Source organism: Petaurus breviceps, unplaced genomic scaffold, assembly GCF_028583685.1.
Source record: "Petaurus breviceps papuanus isolate PSGF00001 unplaced genomic scaffold, PetGlider_PUasm1.0 181, whole genome shotgun sequence".
Taxonomy (NCBI): domain Eukaryota; kingdom Metazoa; phylum Chordata; class Mammalia; order Diprotodontia; family Petauridae; genus Petaurus; species Petaurus breviceps.
This window is the reverse complement of record NW_027185784.1, coordinates 10569437-10592616: the sequence shown is the minus strand read 5'-3', so window position 1 is coordinate 10592616 and position 23180 is coordinate 10569437. Positions and strand designations below refer to the sequence as shown.

The following is a 23180-nucleotide window of genomic DNA, read 5'->3' as shown; positions in this document are numbered from 1 at the left end:
ATTGCAAGCTCTCTGAGGGCAGGCACTATCTTTTACCTCTTTTTGTATCCCCAGAACAGCTTAGCACAGTGCCTGGCAGAAAGGGGGTACTTAATAAATGTTTATTGACTTGAACTGGATATGCAAACAGAAGTCTGAAATAGCCATGAGAAAGGAACACTGAGGCCAGAGATAAGGAGAGAGAAAAGTAAAGAAGCAGGCAGTGTTGGGAGAGAGAACGCAGGCTTATTAGAGCAATTTAGCAAAGGTAGGAAAGACATAACTACCTTAAACAGAAGAGGAAAAAACCATTGGACTCTTTCCTGAAGTAGGCAGTACCCACTAAAAGGACAAACAAAGAGCCCAAACAAACTTCCTCTCTCATATGAGGAATGAAAAACAAAATAAAACAAGTTTTAAGTAATATCAAATCTCTTCCTCTCTCAACCTGCTAATTCAGGCATTACCAATGGCCAATATAAGCAAACAGAGCTATCACTTAGCTTTCTCATTCAGAAGAGAATAGAGACTTTTATTCCTTCATTGTTGCTACTGTAGAAGATTAAGAGGAAAGAGGTTAGAGGAATAATAATAATGGCAGACATTTCTATAATTCATTAGAATGTGAACACACTGTAAAGAGGGACTGTTTCTTGTCTCCCAGACTCCAGGTCCAGCACTCTATCCACTATGGTGCCACCCACATGCCAAGACCCTAGAGATGCTGCTGGTAGAAGGGATATTTCTATTTACGTTTGCTACAGTGCCAGGACAGTGAAACATGAATCAAATCTACAACTTAACTCTCAAAAATATGAAAAAAGTAGCTGACCTAGAAAATAACTTAAAAATACCTATCGATATCAGGGGAAAGCTTTTTGATGTACAGTTATGCCTCAACATTCATGGCTTTGGTTATTTATGGTTGGCCATCATTAATGAAATAGGAATTTTTGGAGATTTGCAGCACACTGCAGAAAATCATAGATGGCACCTGTATGTAAAGAAAACTAAAAAAAAAGGGTAAGTCATAAATGAATAAATCTGCATGTTATTAATCTATTTCATAATTTACTACCATGAATATACATATATAAATTAATTATAAACAATTAAATTTTGTTAAAAGCTTCAGTGCCCTAAAGAATTACAAGCTACACACTCTCTCTGGGATGCCTCTTCTTTGTCTCTCTACCATCCAGACTCAGTCAAGTGATTTTCTCCACAATGATCTTTGTATCTTGCACTTTTCTTTGGAGAAAGAAATCCATGAAGCAGTTGCTGCAGCTACACTGGCGACTGCAAAGACGCTGCATAGTATGGGAGATATTAATCTCTCGCACATGTAAACTGCATCTTCTTTTATGGGTGCAGTGTGTCGTTTTACTTCTTTTATGTGTTAAATAAATATAATCAAAATAATTAAAAAGTAAAGGTTTGGGGTAGGGCCTAGAGTTAGTCATAGCTTTTCACATTCTTTAGGGGCGGGGGGGGGGGAAGGTCCCCCACCCCTGACCCCTGGGAATGTCAAGGCATAACTACTTTAAAATTTTTTCAAGTAGAGAAAATCTTATAGCTACAAGTTTGAAAATGGTAAAGTAAACCTCCAAATTTCAAGTCAGTCGAAATTATACATTCAACAAATATTTATCAAGCACCTGATGGGTGTAAGGCACTCTGCCAGAAATTGTCATGAAAATAGATGAATAAGATTGAATCCCTGCCCTTACTGACTTTGAAGATTCTATACATACTAATAATATAAAATAGACTGACAATTTAGAGATGGAAAAGGATCGCCACTTATGAGGATCAAGGAAGGAGGCTTAGAGGACTAGAGAGCACCTGAGCTTCAGCCTTGAGAATAAGTAGGAATTGTCAGGCAAGGGACATTTCAGGGATGGAATCAATAAAAGCTGAGGTCAAGAAATGTCAGGCATGTCCAAAGAAGAGCAAGTTGCCTGGTTTTGATAGAGTACAACGCACATGAAGGAGAGGATGCAATGATAAACAGAGAACAAATCATGAAAGGTTTTGAATGCCAAAATAAGAAGACTTTATTTACTAGGTGATTTGGAAGCATTAAAGTTTTTAGGTGGGGCCAACAGGATCAAAAGTATGTTTTGACAAGATTAATGATGATGTGGAGAATGGACTAAAGAGAATTAGGAGATTATGTGAAAGAGTTCATAAATAGGGTGATGGAATTACAAATAGAGAGAGAAAGGGAAAGATGTAAGGTTATGCACTAATGTATTGTTGGTAGAGGTATGAACTGATCCAACCACTCTGGAGAACAATTTGGAACAATGCCTAAAAAGCTATAAAACTGTGCATACCCTTTGATCCAGCAATACTACTACTAGGTCTGTATCCCAAAGAAATCACAAAAAAAAGGGAAAAGAATGTTGAAAACGAAAAATAAATTGAAAAATATCCCCCCCCCCCAAAAAAAGGAAAAGGACCCACATGTACAAAAATATTTATAGCAGTTCTTTCTGTGGTCACAAAGAACTGGAAATTGAGGGATGCCCATCAACTGGGGAATGGCTGAACATGTTGTAGTATACGAATATAATGGAATACTAGTATTCCATAAGAAATGATGGGCAGGCAGACTTCAGAAAAACTTGGAAAGACTTGCATGAACTGATACTAAGTAAGTGAGCAGAACCAAAAGAACACTGTACACAGTAACAGAAACTATGTGAGAAGACCAGCTTTGTTAGACTTCACTCTTCTGAGCAATGCAATGATCTAAAATGATTCCAAAAGACTCATGATGGAAAATGCTATCCACATCGGAAGAAAAAACTATGGAGTCTGAATGCAGATTGAAGCATAATATTTTCTCTTTTTCTGTTGTTGTTTTCCATGTTTTCTTTCTCCTGGTTTTTCCCTTTGGTTCTGATTCTTCTTTATAACATGACTAATGTGGAAATATGTTTAATATGATTATACATGTATTGCCTATATCAGATTGTATGCTGTCTTGTGGAGTGGGAAGTGAAGGGAGGGGGAAAAATTTAAAACTCAAAATCTTATAAAAGTGAATGTTGAAAACTAAAAATAATTTTTTTAAAAAATGATGCAAGGTTATAGGAGAATTAGCTAACAAAATGCCTGAACTGCTAGAAAAATACTTAAGAGTAGCTGGAATAAAAGAGGTATTAAAAGAAAGCCAATTGGGGACCAATCTTCAAAAGCACATAAAATCCTGAAATTAACCCCTCTGGTAGATTGAACTTAATCTTCAGTAAGCTAATGGAATATACATTACGAGGAAAACAACAAACACATCTCAGGGAGGGGCAGAGAAGGGCAAGATACCAAAAGAAGCAATCAAGGGGGGAGGGAGGTCAAGGAGGACAGTACACCAACCCACCCATCAAAACAATCCAATTACAAAGGAAATAGATACACAGGAACACAAATACGTAGTTCCAGCGCCTCTAAACACAAGCTTATGCAGCTCCAGTTAGCACAGGCAAGGGAAATAGCCATGAACTTGAAAGGGTGTGAAATAGTAACAACTGTGTGACAGGAAAGTTACCTCAAGTAAGGAAGAGGGAGAATGGTGCTAGAGAAATAGGTCAAGGGGGGTGGTAAACTAGACCCAACAAGCATAGTAACCCTCCAAATGACACCAAATGTAGTGAGGCTGCCAAATTCCCACAGGGACAGAGAAATACTGCAGCAGCCCACAGGAGGAAGTAGAGGCAAGACACACAAGCACATAAGTACCAGGAAGATTTAGATAAATTGGAAGGAATTCAAAGTTGCATTATAATAGTACTGATTAAATGGTTGGAAGGACAAACTTATGAAGATAGATTAAGAAGGGCAAATTAGTATTGAATAAGAGACAACTAAGAAAGAATCTGACCATCCAAGATATAAATATAATATAAATATATATAAAATATAAAATGCAATGTCTGAAGCAGACACACTCAAGGGTCTCTTGGGAGGACATCATAGAAGAAAATGGTTTAAAAAGGAGAAAAGAAAGCAAATCAAATAGAAATAGATTAAGACAATCTGGTAATAAATAAGATGAACCCCTCCAAGGGTGGCGGACCAGAAGACAGGGAAGTCAGGTATTACTAGTCCAAGGAGGTATGAGAATCTGAAATAGGATAGTGGTAGTAGAAATAAAGAGAAGAGAACCACTAAGTGCTGCTTCCCCCCCCCCAAATAACAGATACAGAGCTTACAGTCTGAGTAAATTTCAGATTTGGTTAGAAACAGCAACAGAATATGCACTCAAAAGAATCATGCCATCTCCCCAGGTACCAAGTGATTCAAACTCTCCAGAAGGAGTCAAACATTTCCCCCTGTAGCTTTCTTCACCCCACCAACAGATCGCCTGCTTCTCTAAGTGATTAAACCTTAGCTACTATTCCCAAAAGAGAGGTGAGCCACAAGCTGGGGTCATCATTAGATGAGCAAAGACCCACCCACTACTTTTGCATAACAATTTTTTAAGTCACCCAAACACAAATGGTTTCAAGCACTCTTCTCTAAAATACCTACATCAAACACACCTGATGCTGGTACAGAATGCCTCTGCCAGGGCTCTAACATATTCAAAGTCTTTTGATCACAATGCTCCAGTCTCAAAATCGCTCCCCTGGAAACCGGTAAAATGCCATATTCATTTCAAAGAGGCTTTGCTTTTCTCCAAGTCCCTAGTGCCAAGCTAGAGTCCCTCTATAATTTGCTATTTGCCTTATGCTCCCAGTCACACGCCAAAGATCATAGTCAGTGGGTTTATTGGTTTGCCCCTGACATAACTTAGAAACTTTGGCCCTCTAGCTTTAAACCATTTGTGCATGACTGGGATAGAAGCAGCTAGGTAAGGCTACAGCTTTACAATCCAGGAGGATCAGTCAGTTCACCTTCAAAAATCTAAACTGAAGGGAACAGGTTCAAAACTTCTTTTAATTGTTTCTGAATGAGAAGCACCCTGGAGCTATGTGGAAGAGTGAGCTATACAATGGATGTAGCTATTAGCACCCAAACTGCCCTGCTTCTGACAAAAGCCTTCAGGAATCCCAAAAAATGTTCAAAAAGGCACATAACTGCAGCTCTGGCATACAAAGTAAATGCTTATAGAGAAACTCCAGTAGGGTAACACCTAGGGAACATGTATCCCAAAAGAAATGGAGCACAAAGAAAAGAGCAAAGTAATAAGGTTTGGGAAAAAGTTATCTTGTAGTACCTGTGTTTCCCCGATAATAAGACCTATCCCGAAAATAAGCCCTCCCCTTACTGTGTAAGATTCCTCTAAAATAAGCCCTCCCCTGAAAATAAGCCCTATTGAGATTGCTACTGTAGTGAAGGTGATCCCCTGCGCTACACGCTATATTACGGTATCCTCTGTATGCACCGTCCACCCCCCCCCGAAACATACGCGGCACTCCGAGCTGCATCCAATCAGAGCTGCAGCAGTGAGCGCGTCATCCTGTTCTTCCCCAGTGATTTGCTTATTGAATAAAGGTACATTTTTTTGTTCACATTTACCTGTTTATTAAAATTGCTGTCAATGTTCATTAAAATAAGCCCTCCCCTGAAAATAACCCCTCTGGTGTTTTTCTGTCCAAAAAAATATAATAAGACAGTGTCTTATTATCGGGGAAACACGGTATTTTGGTCTTAAAAATACCATCTTGGGGCACTAGGTGGCGCAGTGAATAGAGCTGGTGCCCTGGAGTCAGAAAGACACGAGTTCAAATTAGACCTGAGGCACTTGATACACTTACTAGCTGTGTGACCTTGGGCAAGACATTTAACCCCAATTGCCCTGCCTTCCCTCCTTCAAATTAAAAAAAAAAAATACTATCTTCCTACATTTCTACCAAATCCAGCATGATTTCTGGCAATCAACCATGCAGAACATAGAGATGAATTTGTAGAAAGAATAAGTAAGCAAAGAAGACAGAAGGAGAATGTGACTTACTGCATAGTCTCAAAGAACTCAACATCACATAATAGCTTGGCATATCTGAAAGAACACTGCACTTAAAAAAAATATTGATGACAGAGAAAAGAGTCAACTATTCACTAACCAATATGTCAATGAGCCTGGGCTGCTCATTTCCCCTTTCTGGACCTACAAAATCTGGAAGTGAGGAACCACAAAAGTGAATGCTGTGTAATTATAATAACCAACTTTGGTTCCTGAGAAGAAATGAGAAAAATGCACTTCCATCCCTTTTCTTACAGAGCTGAGAGACTAAGCTATGGCTACAGAACACTGCATAAACTATCAAACTCAAGCTGATGTGTTGGTTAGTTTTGATGAACTTTTTTCCCCTCTTTTTTATTCTAAGGGAATACTGAGAAAAGAAGAGGGGAGAAAACTGAAAATAAAAGTAATGTGAATATGGAAGATATAAAAAAAAATAACTGGGAGGAAGGCAGGATCACAAGCTCCCTTCCAGCTTTAATGTTTTAATATTTTTTAAAAATATCAATCAAGGAAAATAATAAAGGGTGTGTGGGGGGGGAGGGGGGGAGCTGTTCAGGATGGCAGATTCTGGACTTCTAATGTACATTCTCCCAGGGTCCAAAGCTGGGGTAAAGAAAGAGTGCACACCTGAGAGGCCTAATAAAAAATATGGCATTACAAAAAAACTACACATCAGAATTTGAATGAAAACTATTTCAAGGCAAATTTCAATTTTGCCTATCATTCATTCCCACCTACAATAACACTGCAAAATGGGATTTTACTAGGGAATCAACTAGCTCCTTTATCAGATGCCTAGGAGCTACATTTCCTCTGTCATTAACACTAAAATGTCACTCAAAGCCCAATGCAATAATAAAGCATAGGGCTTTCCAGTTCTAGGTCTAAGTCAAATGCTCACTAGGAAGTCCTAAGATTACACAATATGAAACATCCTTTAGGGTAACAGCAGAAAAAAATAAAACAGAAGTCTTTTTCCAAGACTTAACACAAGTTTCCATGTGCCAAACACCAGGATAATAAAACCAACTACATGCATCTTTGATGTATTTCTTAAAGTACTGAAACTCAGGTCACCAAGGACATCCTCTTCATATATTCTATATAAGATTCAAAAAGTTAACATCTCCAAAGAATGAAACACTGCTTCCATGGAATAACTCACTGTCACTAAAATACTGACATTTCCTAAATACTGTACTGCAAAAAAGATCCCTATGAAGAAGCTTTCATTTCTATTTCTAATTTATGAACATTACAAATAAATAAAAATACTTGTAATAGAATCATTTGACCAAAATCTTTACTGGACACAAATCTGAAAACCAACCCCAACTTGGTATGCTTCTAGTCTTCTAGACAGGTGTTACCCAAAATTCAAAGTATCTATGAAGGAGCTTTCCTAGAGATTTCCTGAAATTAAAACAGTTCCTTCAATTATGCTGTTTTCTTCAAAATCCTTCCTTCAATGGGCTATCACACACACGTATACACACACAAATCTCCCACAAAAACAGCCTTTTCAGAAAAAGGGAAAGAGAAAAGAATACCCTTAGGCAACATTTTTTTTTTAACTGCTAATGTCCTACTTGGCATCTGTATGATTCAAGGCAAAGGAATAAAAAATCTTTGCCTCCCACACACATACCCTCCAACCAAATAAAGATCACAATGGACTATACAGTTAATGGAATCCTAACAGAACTTAAAGAAATGGGAAGTATAGAATAAATAAAACCTAACCTGCTTTTCCTTCACCTTGCTATATGAATGAATGAATAAAAAAGCATTCATCAATCCTATTACCCAAGTGTTTTCCTGAGAGTCAGCAGTATGATGAAGCTAAGTATAAGGGAAGAAAAAAGTCAAGCAGTCTCCCCAAGCCAAAAAGAATACTAAAGCTCTGAACCTGAAATGATTACTGAAAAGTCTAGACCCAATTCTAAATTCCACATCCATACCATCCCTTCAGCCAAGAGCAACAAATCTTTCTACCCTTGGAGAAGATACTGGGTCACTGGAAAAAATAAATTCTTACTCCATAAAATTTGCTGCCACCCCATACTGAAACAGCCCTCTGGTCACCCCACACCTACCACAACTTTGGAAAACTGCTTAAAACTCAACTCCAAAACCTACTTTAAAATGATACTTTGGCTCATAATGCAAGGCCAAAAGTTAAACTATGGGAATTTCAAAGTCATGGTTGCTGTGGGAACACAGCAAGGCAGAGATGTAGAATTGTGCATTACTCTCAACACCGATAAAACTGGAGATGTATATTTACTCTGTGCAATGAGGCAGAGCCATAGTTACTAAGAGAACCTTAGTTTGGCATTTCCAGACTTTCGGCATTTAAATTCTCATCCTTACTGAAGCACTGTTTGCTGCATCAAATTACCTCTTTTAGTGAAGAAGAAAAAAAAGAAAGAGAATGAACTGACTGGTCAGACATCCAAATGAACTCATTTTGTGTGCGTTTTTAATGCATGATCTGTTTTAAAAGACAATCATGGTATTTTTATTTTACCTTTATATGCTATATCTATCTCACAGAAAATTAAAAGAGAACATGAATTTCAACGTGTAAAAAGCACAGACATGTCTACTTGTAGAACTCTGGAGGAACAAATTTGTTCCCTTCAGAACAAAAAGAGACAAGAGAGGCAGCTAGCAAAGATGCATTCTACAAACACTACCTTTTTTTTAAGCCCCAACACCTGCACAAGGCAGGATTGAATTTCTCAAACCTGTCCAAACACTTGCCAATTGACACTCATTAATTAAGGACCTATTTTTGGACTCATCCAAAAACGTTTAATACATTATTTATCAAAAAGTAAAAATAAAAGTCATAAAGTAACTTCCAACTCATGAAGTTGTGCTGTGTCCAACCTCACAAGTACACTAAGCACTTCTTATAATACAGAAATGGGTTCTATATAACTGAGCTATCTAAAAAGCACTGGTGAGTTCCTGAGTCTTGGTCCAAAGGGCAGATTTGAAGAAGTGGCACATGTGACAAGAGCCTGAGCAGCTTAGCAGCTGTGATCTCAAACTCAATTCTGGTGCAGAAATGTTATTCTATTATGACTAGAGTGATGAGTGGCTCAGGCTGGACCTGAAGCCCAGAGGACCAGCATTCAAGCTCTACTGCTACCACACACTGGCTGTGTGACCCTGCACAGGTCACCACCTCTCTGAAAAGAAGGAATTAATGTGCTTGGGAAGAAGGAGTGTTGACTCATATTCACAGGTATAGGTATAATCTCTACAGCTACCACTTAGAAAAAGCTGGCAAGAGAATTATGCCCATGAAAAAGGAGACAGGCATCATTTCAGGTAAAATAAGGAAACAGAACTGGGAACTGGGAAATTAAGCTGACCAATGAGAAAATGTGCAAAGAAACCAATCATCTCCTGATACTAATGATGTTGGGATCATCATCAAGACTAGAATACAATAGTAAAGAACATTTATTATCAAGTGTCCTGAACATCTTGCACATTCCAACTACTGAAGATGACCACAAACACAAAGAAGAAAGCAAAATAAAGACTCCAATACTGTCCATCTGAGTGAGGTAAAGTTGTGGGATTGTATGCATTGAAGGCTAGCCAAAGATTACAGAAACACTACTGTAGGTATTTCCTGGCATAGCACTCAAAAATCTAAAATGATTTCCCTTCTTCACTCCCAAATCTATCCCCCACAGTGCCAATTACCTTCCTGCTTTTTCTCCAGCTTTTTAAACCTGACTGACATTCTCCCCATTCTCACCTGTGTGGTCTCTCCCTCCAGTCTTGGGGGCCGGATGCTGGACAGGTGGATGGTCTTGTAGTCACCGGAGTTCAGTTTCACAACGATGGCATCAGCATTCAGCACTTGCATCACCTGTGGGGAAAAAAGAAGTAAGAGACAGATGATGTTTCAATAGTTCCAGCATTTCAGAAGTGCTAAGGAAAAGACCCAGGCTACTCACAAGCCAGTCACCTCAGAATAAATGGCAAAAGCCCACCACTTAGATCTTTCACAGGGCCACACCAAATATAGCAGTCCACCAAGATTTTATTAGCAACTAACATTTTCCCCAACAATAAAATTGTATCATTCCCAAAGAATAATCTTTTTTTTTTTTTACTACAGTACAAAATATTTGTATGGCTTAACAACTAGAAAACTAAACTCTGCCACATTTCTCTCAAGCCCCACTCAGAGCCACCAGGCAGCAGGACAAACCAATTTCAGCTATATAGTACGGTATATATATATATATATATACTATACAGTATATTCAAATGTATAGAATTGCAAAAGTTTCTTACTCTTCTGTCCGTGGGTTGTGTTTTTGTGTCCTTTGTTTTTGAAGAGAACCATGGCATCAGAGAAATGATGACATGACTTGCAGTTAACTTTGTTTGAGTGAGGGAGGGCTGTGCAAGGTCACCAGTCACTTTTTCCTCCAGAGCCATTTGGATCCAGTGACCAGATATTCAGCAGGATGACTGGAGATGACCCAGGATGCAATGGGAGACCCTGGCCCTTTTAGGATAAGGCCTTTTGACATGGTCACTGAGAGTGAGGTTACAGTCATTCAGTGAATTTGCTCTTTAAGTCATTCCAGGTTTGGGGGGGAGGTGCCCCAAACCTGACATTATGTGTACTACATTTACAAACACTCGTGCAGGTGTTGGGGCTTAAAAAAAAGATAGTGTTTACAGAATGCTTCTTTGCTAGCCGCCTCTCTTGTCTCTTTCTTCTGAAGGGAACAAATTTGTTCCTCTAGAGTTCTGCAAGTAGACATATCTGTGCTTTTTACACGTTGAAATTCATGTCCTCTTTTATTCATATCCAACACTGGAGGACAGAGGTGCCAATACTATAACAGGAAGAAAGGAAAGGAGGGAGGGAGGGAGGGAGGGAGGGAAGAAGGAAGGAAGGAAGGAAGGAAGGAAGGAAGGAAGGAAGGAAGGAAAATCCAGCCAGTAAACCCCAACTTCAGTGGGCAGTTTCTAGCCATCAAAATTTACCTTCCTTTGAAAAGAAGGAGAAAGAGAGGGAGAGGACAAGCCAAGTCACCCAACTGGCTGGGTCCCCATTCAGGCATGGGACAAGATAAACTGGACACCTGTCCATTTGGCCACAAAGGACATCAAACTAAACTATCAGTCTGAAGGACACATTCATTATCCCCCATGAAGCCCCAGAGACCCAGAAGCTTTTTTTATTTGCATACCCCTTCAAACAGGCCAACTCTTTATCCTTTTTAGAGGATCATCCGGCTTCATACTAAAAAAGTGTAAGTTTTGCGGTATGATAAAATGCTAAAAACAATAGAAAACCAAATGAAAGGTTTTAATCCAGTAGAAAATAGAATGTGGTGGACTCCAAAAAAAGTTGTTGTTTTATGGAAAAAAAAGACAGAGAGTAAGATAAAAGTCAGGGGAAAGTCAGCCAGGATTGACAAATGTAGTGATGTGTCAGTATTATTGACAGTAAGTAGTAGAAGCAAGCTGGGGCAGAATAGACAGAAGGCCAGGAATATAATGGAGGGTCTGAAAAAAAATCAAATGAGTAGGTAAGTAGGGTAAAGAAACAGAATATGATTGCTTTTCCCGCTCTAAACTCTAGTGTACTGCAGATCAAAAAGTATCAAAATAAGAAACTCTCCAGTCAGAATCTTACAACTTGCTTAAACAAAACAAACAAAAAATACCATTATGTTCTAAAGGAGGTAAATATATGAACTGGTGGCCATTCTAAGGATTAGAGTTTGAGAAAACAACCCCAATATATGTTCTTTGTATTGTCAATTTGAGGCTTGAACTGTTACCAAGGTGCAAGATACTATCCCAATGAAACGAGAGGATCCTAGGACCCACCCAGCAAACACAAAAGAATGGAAAGAAAGCAAAGTATTAGTGCACTGTCTCCCCAACCGTCCAACACCGGAGGACACAGGTACCAATACTATAATAGTAACAAACAAAAAGAGTCAGGAGAATCTTACAGAACACATGGTGTTGGCTATGGTGATCCAAACCAAATCATCTATGGTCTCTTATATGCAACCAAGCCTTTCTCACTTCCAAGCTTTTGCTCATGCTGCTCCCCCTAATCTCCACATGTTAGAATATCTGCCTTCAAGGTCCAGCTCACTCCACTGCTAACCAGGGGTAGGGAACCTATGGTCTTGAGGCCACATGTGGCCCTCTAGGTCCTCAAGGGTGCCCTTTGAATGCACAGTTCTGTGAAGTTTGGAGTCAGTCAAAGGGCCACACTTGAGGACCTAGAGGGTCACATGTGGCCTTGAGGCCACAGGTTCCCCACCCCTGTCTGCTAAGCCCTCTACAAAGTCTTCCTGGAATTCACACCGTAACTTACCACTATCACTACCCACCCAATCAGAAAACTCATCCCTTCGTAGGGGCTTGTAACTTGATATTACAGTCAGGATGCACTTGCTGCATCTTTGTGTATACAGATCTAAAGCTGGAGAGGTCCTCAGAAGATAGCAGGTCCAGCCCCCTCACTTTATGACTTAATCAGGGGCACAGAGCTACTTATCTATTGCTTTTAAGTTCTGAGACTATAAACTCTACAGTGACAAGGACCATATATTAATGATCTTTGCCTCCCTCCCAGCAGCTAAGGACTGGTTCTGTACATAATAGGCACTTAACAGACACTTAGTGAATGAGAATAACCATGGCCTCTCCTCACCTCTTAAAATGGCCCTAGGTCTGAATTGGCAGTAACAGATGATAAGAGAACAGTTGTGGATTATTTGTGAAGGTTACATAGAAAATCTTCAAAATATTGCAGAAGAAACAACAATTAGAAGCAAAACCAGAACATGAGAGGCAATGTCTCAGGGATGCCAAGCTTCTAGGCAGATTATTCAGAAGCTATAAGCAATACTGACCCTTCCTCCCCAAGAAAAGTACAAGGAGGGTTGGGGGTGTCAAAGGCACAAACTCACATAGCCCACAGTCTTAAACTATCAATTGCCAGCAACAAAGGAATATTCCTGCAAAGAGCACTTAAAAATATCTAGATGTTTTTTAACCTTTCCCAGTTATTCAAAGAAGAGGGGAGAAGAAAAGGTAAAGTGATGCATGCTGATCACACTTAAGATCACATCAGCTTAAGATCCCAAGAGGTCAGGATCCAAGGGCAGGTGTCCCTATGTTGCCAACAGTCATCACTAACTAGGCTGGCTTAGCAGCAAACAGATTCTTGGAGCTGTAAATGTTAGGCCACAGCAACAGACTCTCTTTTCAACATCTCTCTGATTAGAAACCTCCTCTTCAGAAGATGCACACTGTGACGCTTCCAGCCAAATGAGGTCTGGGTTTCTGGTGATGAGGCTCTGGTGGATATGTATGGGGGCTTTTTTTTCTCCCTGTAAATTGTGTCATTACTGTCAGAGAACAAGCAGCTTTGAAGCAGAGACATGGAGTAAGCAATAAAAATACTGGTTATACTCATGTACTGTGTAGTCCGTGTAATGCAGAGTAGATCACTTAACTACCAAAGGCCGCACCATTCCCATCATTACAGATCATATTTATAGCAGTAATACTGCTACTTACGGAGCCTTTCATCAGAATATCTTAGCACGCCCACACCATTCACACTCTCCACAAGCTATAAGATCAATTATCACCCCTTGCTGCTTTCCCCTACCATGCCAAAAGATACCCTGAGGCACAAAAGCAGGCAACCTATACCAAGCTACTGAGCAAGGCACGAGTGGAGCTAGGAGACATGCAAAATAAACCCAACTCCTGGCCCACCCACCAAAACCCATCCTAATTTTTAGCTGTAAAAAGAACAAATCAGAATAGTTCAGTGATGAGATTGTACTCAGTAAGGGATAACCACAAGTTGCTACTGGGCTCATATCCGAAACAAAGCATTAGCAATTTCTGGCACTGATGGCTGAACACTAAGGGATAGCTGTTCAATGCATTCTTAATCTGCTGAACACTACTACAATGCTCCACTTAGGGGGTGTTCAAGGCTAATTTCTCCAATACTTGAAGGCTCAGCAAAAGAAATAAAGGTCTCAAAAGAGATTTTCATAGCCACAAAGATTCTAAAAGTAGCCACAGCCAGTTCCCAAGGGTCCTCTGAAATACCAAAGTGGTCACAGCCTGTATAGAGGCTAAGTCTTTACAGGGCAACCGTGGTATCCTACAGATACTACAGGTGACTCTCCACGCCAGAATACAGTATCACTTTGATGGTGCTACTAAATATGCAATGTGACATAATTCCCTCTCAGATGCTGCTGTGAACACAGCTGCTAACTGCATTTACTGGTCTTGCTACTGCTGTTCCCTGAGGCCTCATGTTGGATCACTGCCCCTTCTTCCCTCTGCTCTGCCCCAGAAATAGTGGGGCAAAAAGTGTTCACTCTGCTATTTATTACTCCCATGTCCTGAAGAACAGCAAAATTCACTTTCCCAGTTCTTATAAATGTGGTACAGCTAATAACCTTTGACTTACCCTGCCTATGAATAATTAGGGTCCTTAGTAATACCCAGCAATTTCCAACCTTCGGCACCACCCAGGCAAAATTAAATGGCAAAATACCAGTAGTTCTAGAAATAAGAAACAATGTATTTCTATTCCAATCTCTTAGTACTCTGGACATTTCCATCAGGAAACCAGTTCACCTGCTAAACTCCCCAGTCATCATTCCACCACCTGTTTGCAGTGACCACCCAGGAAAAGTGTTCAAACCTGAACAGCTCCCTGGTTTCCTGGTCATCATGTGAGTCATACCACCAAAATCAAAGTAGCTAGTGCTTAGAATATCACTCTCATGTTGTCAAGTAGCACTAACCTAGAAAAGGCTGTATTCTACAGGCCTGGATGAGACAAGGAGAAGCAGAGAGATCTTTGATGTTTCACAATCCCAGCAGAAAACAGAAAAAGCTAATCCAGAGTCTCAGCTGGAGACCATTCTCAGGAAATAAACAGAACTGAAAAAGGAGACTAGTAATATACTAAAGCAGGATTTCTGCAACATAATCATAAAGACCCAGTCACAGTTGCTTTCTTTGGACCACACCCCAGGCACAGCCACTACCTTTATGTAGTCTTAAAATGTAATCTCATTTAAATAAAGTAGGGACCATACCCTCTAATTATTTTGTAACTGCACTAAGTTCTTCGTGTAGCTCAGGCACAGCATTGAGAGAACTCCATTTTTAAGACTATATTCCCACTTCACTAAGAATACTAGTCAGGCCCAAAAAAACCCTCAAGATCCAGCAAGGAAGTCAGGGAAGTCAAAACATACACTCAGGGCCCTATGGCCGGAAACAGCAACAATCAGCAAAATGACACAAGGAAAGCAGACTGGGAAGCTGGCAAGGAAGGGTAGGCAGAAAAGTCCCAGCTAATCAGTATGAAAGAAACATGCTCCCTTGCTAACCTAGAGTGACAAGGCAAGCTCCCACACACATTTCACTCTGCATGAAATAATGCCACCTAAGCACACTATGTAGATCAGCCCTTGCTCAAGGCAGGTTCCAACAATGCCCATGTACCATAGACACCTGTTCTTACCTAGGTTTCACCTTCTCACAAGGAAGCCTTGGGGAAAATCCTCTGACCAGCTCCCCAAAAGACTATAAGGCCCCTAAATCATTGACATTGAAGAAAGAACTATCAATAATTACAGGGCACCTCTGGAAGTTTTTTCCCCCAGTATTTGAAGAACTTGGCACTGTGCAATTAAAACAACTGGTTGACAGCAGTGCTGCTAAGGAGTTGCTACTGAAAATTCTCTGAACATAACCCATTGTCAACCCAGTGTTTGTCAAGTGCTTCCCCAGAACCAAAAGACCCCATAATGATACTAAAAGACAAAATGGTGATAGCAGATATTTGCAACCAAATCCCAAACACCACAAAACACTAAAGGTTAGGGCTAGACCCAAAAGATAATGCAGAAGTATTTTTAAACCTTAAAAAAACTGAAGACCCCCTCACCATCTTTCTGTTGATCCTATGGGCAGACTGCTCAATTCCAAGGATGAAGTAACAATCTTAGCCTTCACCAACATGGGTTAGGAAACCAAATTTTCAAACTAACCTAATTCTTTCCTGCCTCATTTTTCCTTGCTGGGACACCAGAGAATTCCCCTGTCAGTGAAGGACCACAAAAGGCCACTAAGAGGACTGCAGGGGATTCAAAATGCTGCATCTGGCCAGGAGAAATTCTAGACTTCAATAGCACAACAATAAAGCATCTAATATAAACAAAATCTTAATGAACCCAAAATATCACTAGTCTGAACTTCACTTACTCATTAAGTTTCCTAACTAGCAAAGAGTTTTGAAATTAGCTAGGTCTTTCCCAAACAGAGTGAAGTCCAACCAATCAACTCAGTTTCTCATGTCTTATTCATAATTCTCAAGTACTATAAGATTAAATCTGTAATGCAGTGTGGAGGTTTTATCTACTCTTGCTGGGGAGCAGTTTCATGTACCTTGTATAGATGTTGTAATGAGAAATTAACAGAGCAAATGGCATGACCAGTGAGTAGCAAGGAACGATACCAGAAAATACCAAATGAGTTTTCCAGTCAGCCAGTCACCGAATAAACATTTATTAAACACTTACTATATGCCAGGCATTGTGTTAGTGAAGTTATACTGTACTAAGTGCTAGAGAGGCAATGAAAAGTAAAAACATCAACCATCTGGATTATAAAGTACATGGAGGGGAATAAAATCTAAGAAGACCGGAAAGACACACACAAAGGAGACAGGCTTTAAGCCAGAGAGAGGATTTTATATTTGATCCTGGAAGTAGCAGAGAACCATGGAGCAAGGAAGGGGCTGACATGGCCAGACTTGTGCTTTAAAAAAAAAAAAATGATTTTGATGGCTGAGGGGAGAACAGACTGGAGTCTGTGCATGGAGTCATGAGGTAGGGACATGAACCACATGGTTATTACAAGAGTCCCAGCATGAGGTAATAAGGGCCTACACTAGTGTACCTCGATAAGGAGACAAATTTAAGAGCTACCGTGAAGGTAGAGATGATAAGAATTGGCAACAAACTGGTTATGTGGTGTGTGTGCAAGTGAGGATTCAAGAATGACATTAAGTGACTGAGAATGATGCCGCCTTACAGGTGAGTAAGAAAGCTGGGGAATGTTTCCAGATATATTTAATTTCCTTCTCACTTGTCATGCAATTCAAAAAGGAGGAAGCTGTTAACTTCAGCCTGCAGTAAGATTTGCAAGATACAAAAGAATGCAATATAGTACTGGTAAAATTCTGTGAAGTATGGGCATAATTATTTAAACAATACAAGGAAACAAGTTACAGAACAAGGGAAGGGGGCTACTGGGAAGACCACTGCTTTAGTTATGATGAGAATGAAGATAAATTCCCTTCTATTTTTCAGTGACGCTTCTACTTAAAATTCTAGCTAGAGGAATATAATCAATATTTCACAGGCTGACGGTGCCACCTAGTGGCCCTATTAAAAACTCAAAATTAGCCAAAAGGGGGCCCATACTATGTGTAAGGATGGCCACAAAGTCCACGTCCATTTAATTAGTTAGAGCCCTCTTTGGTCCATTCAAAACGAAGCTTCTTGTTTCAGTTAAGGAACAAAAATAATCAAAAGTCAGATTATTGGCATAGAAGCCAGCAGTCAACTAGCTTGGAAGATCCACCAGTTTCACCCTTGCCACTAACCTCAAAGTACCAAATGTTGCAACTAAACATAAATGTGGATGCAACCCCTCAGAGTGACCACAATGAATTGTTTTCAGAAGGTCAAGCTTTCACAAAAAGGAATAAGTGTATGTTTCTCTGCAATTTAGAGCTCTAACAAAACCCCTTTCAAGCTTCTAGCTCAGGACATGTTGCCAGTGAAAAAATGAAGAGCAAAATCAAAACCATTTAATTAATAGGACCATAAGGACAGCAGGAAAGCAGCCTGGGGTCATATATAAATAAGTGAACAGGGGAATTCACTGAGAATACAATTCTCTGAGCACATAAAAGGATCCCCTGAAAGAGAAGGTGCTATAAGCTGATACTGCTTGTAATTATATTCCACTCCACTGATTTCTCACACAGGGAATAAGCATCAATTTGTGAAGAGAAATACAATTTTAAAGTAAAGAAATACAATTTTTAAGAAAAACAATTAGTCTAGGGCTTTAGTAGGAAGACTGAAAAGTTTTCAGTGTCTACACATGCTATGTTTATATATACTCAAATACCAATTCAGAAGCAAAAAGGAACTTCAGCTCTCCTTAATAGACAAATCTGTGTCCTCACTGCCCTGGCATTGTAAATGACTCACCTTTGCAACAAACTGCTTGTCCTTTTGGTCCAAATTAGCTGTGGGGGCCACGTAGTCTCTCCATATTCTCAGTTTTCGCTCCTTGGCAAACCTGGCAACAGGAAATCAATCAGTCAGTACAAATTTAGTAAGCATCTACTCTGTGCCAGGCACGATGGTAAGCACTGAGATACAAAAACAAAACAAGAAACAGAGAAGAGACCATCCGTACAATCACTGGGTGGATATGCTCAACCAGAGCTACGATCCCCATTCAAGTCCTCATTCATGGCAATACTGAATCGTAAGATGTTGGCCAGGCTACTGGAGGAAAGGTCACCAAGGGAGCCAAACCCCGCAGAAGAGCAGAATCCCTATGGCCACGGTTGCTGACATACAGAGGTGTCAGCTTCTCAGTTCTAGTACAGATGGGGACCAAGCACAGATTTCCAATCAGGTCACTGTGCAGAGGCACACAACTTCCCAAGCTTTGAAGAAAGCTCTTTAGCAACAGGGTCCCCTTCTGACAATCAGTTGTTTGCTATAGCCAGAGTCTCTTCTCAACTCCCATTTGAACTGTGAAAGATTTTTTTGTGACTCATATCTTCACTCATAACCTTCCATACCTCTATGTTTCAATGATATGAACAAGACTGTCAATGTGAGAAAAAGCAGCAGTATTACAAAGGGTCAGGTGCCCAGTAAATTTACACAAATACTACATGCAATTGTATAAATAAAAAAAACAACACTTACTGACTTGATTTATAGACAACATGACACCTGAAGACCAGGGAAGAAAATGACCAAACTATTATGACACCAATATAATCTTCCAGAACACCACCGTCAATAACCAAAAATGCATACCAAGAGGAGGTTTCAAAATTTCTAATACCATCATGTCATTTGTCCAGCATATTTTTTTTGAGCAATCCTTTTGCAGAGTCAGAACATAACTGGGTAATAATAGAACCTATACAGAGAAGAATCAATGAAGTTTGTTGTCTTGTAGTAATTACTGACGAAAAACCAATTTGACTGGGTGACCACTTATCAGAGATATTGCGAAAGGATTCTTGTACCAGGTAAAAGGTTCGATGAGATAATGTCTAACATCTCTTCTAAAAACCAAGATTCTATCATTCTATGTATATGAAGAAGGAATCAAACTTTGTGACAAGATGATAACCATTTTTTGACAGAAGCAGTAAAATATGTGAGAAGAGACAAAATGCAGAGTCTATGAGCTCTAAAATATGGGAAGTCCGAAAGATGAGGAGCAATGATGTATGAGCTTTACTGACTACAAAGGAAGTATGGTTTGAAAAAAGTGTAATAATTAGGGATAATTAGCCACATTTCCTTCTAGTGACATCATTCTTCCAAAATACCTATGGCAGAACAAAGTCAATATTCTAGGCAAGTGCATTCTCCTGAGTCTCCCTGCTTCTTGTTTCTCCCTTTCTCCAAACCAGTCTCTTCAAAAGAGTCAAAACACCTTCCTAAGGAAAAGGTCTGAAGATGTTACTCATATGCTCAAGGCACTTTGGTAACTACTGCCTCTGAGATAAAACCACAAACTCCTTGATCTGCCACAATATGGCCCCAAACTTATTTGCTATTCCATTCATCTCCCCTCTTTACTCACTCCACATTCCAGCCAAACTAGCCTCCCAATTGTTCGATCTCCTCTTCATGCTTCATAGCATCTGCTTTCCCCCATGCTGATTCACCCCAATAGATCACAGGATTATATATTTAGATCTAGGAAGGGTCAGAAGTCATGCAGTCCAAAATATTCATTTTACCAAGGAATAAGCTGGTTAAGTGATATCTAAAGTCTTACAGGTAGTACAGAGAAAAGACAGGATTTGAAACTAAGGCTTCTCACTCCAAATTTCACAGTGCTCGCTTTCTCTCTAAATTACCCTGTATTCACTTAGTTGTACACATGCTGTATCCTCTAGCAGACCATAAGCTCCTCAAGAACAGGGATGGGTTTATTTTTGCTTGGTATCCTTAGCACCTATCATGGTGCCTTAAGCTTAACAAATGTTCATTAAAGTGAATTTAATCAAATAGCTAAAAACTAATCATATGGTAGCTGCTGTCTGCAAAGAACAAAGAATGTAAAAAATGCAATAGTTACAGAATGTGTAGTAAAACAGATGCAAAAACCTTCTTCACTAAAAAAATCAAGGTCTTCAAGAAATAACCATAGAAATGCTCAGAAATATAAGAAACTCTGCTTAAGAAGGCTCTCTTCAAACTTCAACTGTAGAACTCCTTGAAGCCAATTTCCTCAATCACTACTGCAAATAGACAGTCCTTTGCTATCTCTTGAGAACCTAAGTAGAATTTTGTTTACAAAGAAAGAAGTCAGTAAAATGAGACTACTAAGAAACCAGAAGAATTCTGTCAGCCAATTCATGCTGCTGTAAATCTCTTGGATCTATGATTCAAAGGCAGACACCTACAGGATGAGAAGCAGAACCAATACACTCAACAGGATTACAGAAAAACAGCAGAGTGAGTTGCTGACACATGAAAGATACTTCCAAATGTAAAGATCAGGCCTGCACAACATATGGCCCACAAAGCCACTTGTGGCGGGCCAAAGTGGCAGGCCACGGGCCGGATGCTGTGCAAGCCTGTTTTACGTTCTCTAAATTTTTTGCTGGCCACCTGAAATCCTTTGGCCTTGGTGGGCACAAATAGTCCTATGTTGTGCAGGCCTGCCCTAAGAGAACTTTGCATAGTCAGTTTTCTGAGGGATTTGTGTTTTTGCAGGCCATCCCTGTGGTGTGCTGCAAGCAACAAAGGGCACCCCTCGATGCTGTGCAGGCCTGCAAAAGATCATCAAATATCTGGGAGTCTGCACACGACGAGCCTTCTGCAGCCTAACTTACATTTGAAGTACTCATAGTCAAAATGAAGTTTATAAGTCATTCTAACGTTGTAACTCTTAATACCCTTGCCCCTTTTCCTGCCACTCTGACACTATCACTACAGAGGTGAAAAGGGGTCACACAGGACTGAGGAGCATTTTGTATTTAATTTATTTTATGGATTGCCACAGACAAAAAAATTCCTCACCAAACGGCCACTCCCTAAATGACACCTTTTGTTTCTTGTCTTTCCAAATTCCTCCATCTTCTGCAGCAAATAAAAAAGAAAACTGGCATATAATTGGAAATGCCACAAGTGAAGAAATAAACTAAAATGTCAAAGTATAGCAAAGGTTTTCCTTCATCTAAGCCAACCTTCAATTGACATAAGTCCATAAAAGAAAAGCCATTCTAAGTTCATACACAACAGAACTTGGAATGGCTCAGGTACATGAAAGTTTCTCCTCTGGATAATTCTTTGAGACATAACACTAAAATCATGAATCCTGTGATAAGAGAAAATTTTCTTAATTGCCATAAAGCAGACCCTAGCAGGGGTGACAGAAGAAGACAGAAAAATTTCTTTCACTGAAAATCACTTATCTCATACCTATCCCACTGGAAGACCCTGGCAGAGCTTACCTTTCGGCTGCTCTCAGCTTCTCCGCACCTCTTGTGTACACTGCAATGGACCAGTCCACACAGCGTGCAAAGCCTTCCTTAAGCAAAAGCTCTGTGATGTTGCCATTCTGGAAAGGGGGGCAGATAGAGATTGAAGGACACATCAGATTCTCACCATACAGCAAAAAACATCAACCTGTAGTCCTTTTCATCCTATTAACATAGTCAAGAAAACCTTCTGTCTCTTGTACAGGACCCTGACAACAGGACAATATTAAGAATCACTTCTTTCAAGTAGAGACCATTCCAGAGTTCCACTAAAGAACAAGAAGAGCTCATTTCGGCAGCTCTTCTTCTAGGAATAGTATGTTGCGCTCTTTGGTAGCTAATCTGTCTCACTCTTCCCTTCCTTTAATGGCATCACTCTGTTCCCATTCCAAAGGGAACATGAGAAAAGGGAGAAGGCATGGAATGATGTAGGCTACTTTAGCTCAGCCCTAGCTCTTATACTGGAATCCTCATTCTAACAAATTCCAATTTGTCCAGTCTACAATAGTGCTCTTCTGGAAGGGCAAGTCTGGATCTCTATTCTTCCTGGGAACCCAAATCTTCTCTTAGGTCAAAGAAGGGACAGTTTATATGGTGAATAGGATATACTTCATATTCGGCCCTGCCAGCACAACTATCATCACAGCAGTTTAATCCCGAACTAGGCAAAAGCCAGTAATAATGCTTACTATCATTTAAGAAGGATAAATTTCCCAAAACAACAAGGTTACTTCTTGTTCAACTAACATCCAGCAATCAAGATGGGCATTCCAGTAGTCTCATCACAAATCTTGGGCAGGTATAATGGAGCTACTGCCTATTTAGGAACAGAGTGCAAAGGCACAAAACACCAGCAGGATCTTCTACAGCTCCACGGATGTTTTAGGCACCCATCCTAGAACCTCTAGAGGTATCATACTCTCAGTCTATACAAGAATTTCCTTATCTTTCCCAGGTTGAACATATATCTTCTGAGAACAAGACTGAGGCAGCTCATCTTTTTGTTAGTAATCCAAGGAAGATTATATTCTAAATCTCTAAGGCAATGACAAATGAGCACAAATCTGTGTCTTATGCCATCCAGCTAACTGATACTTCCTTAAGTGCCTCAGAAATCAAAGAGGCATCTTCTTTCACAACATGACTAATGTGGAAAAATGTTTAATATGAGTGTACTTATATAGCCTATATCAGATTGCATGCCGTCTTGGGGAGGGGAGCATGGAAGGAGGGGGAAAAATGTGGAACTCAAAATCTTATAAAAGTGAATGTTAAAAACAAGAAAGAAAGAAAAGAAGGAAGGAAGGAAGGAAGGAAGGAAGGAAGGAAGGAAGGAAGGAA

At 39.8% G+C, this 23180-nt stretch overlaps 1 protein-coding gene across 1 annotated transcript in view; it reads right to left on the bottom strand.

Annotated features, from left to right (window-relative positions):
* The window catches only part of SND1 (staphylococcal nuclease and tudor domain containing 1), a 492627-nt gene that overhangs the window by 413577 nt on the left and 55870 nt on the right, over positions 1 to 23180 (bottom strand). Inside the window, exons 8-10 of the mRNA XM_069087150.1 lie at positions 21813 to 21919; positions 18301 to 18391; positions 9735 to 9848 (exon numbers count right to left, since the gene is read on the bottom strand). Of these exons, the coding sequence (XP_068943251.1) occupies positions 9735 to 9848; positions 18301 to 18391; positions 21813 to 21919 (312 nt within the window). The remainder of the gene's footprint in view (positions 1 to 9734; positions 9849 to 18300; positions 18392 to 21812; positions 21920 to 23180) is intronic.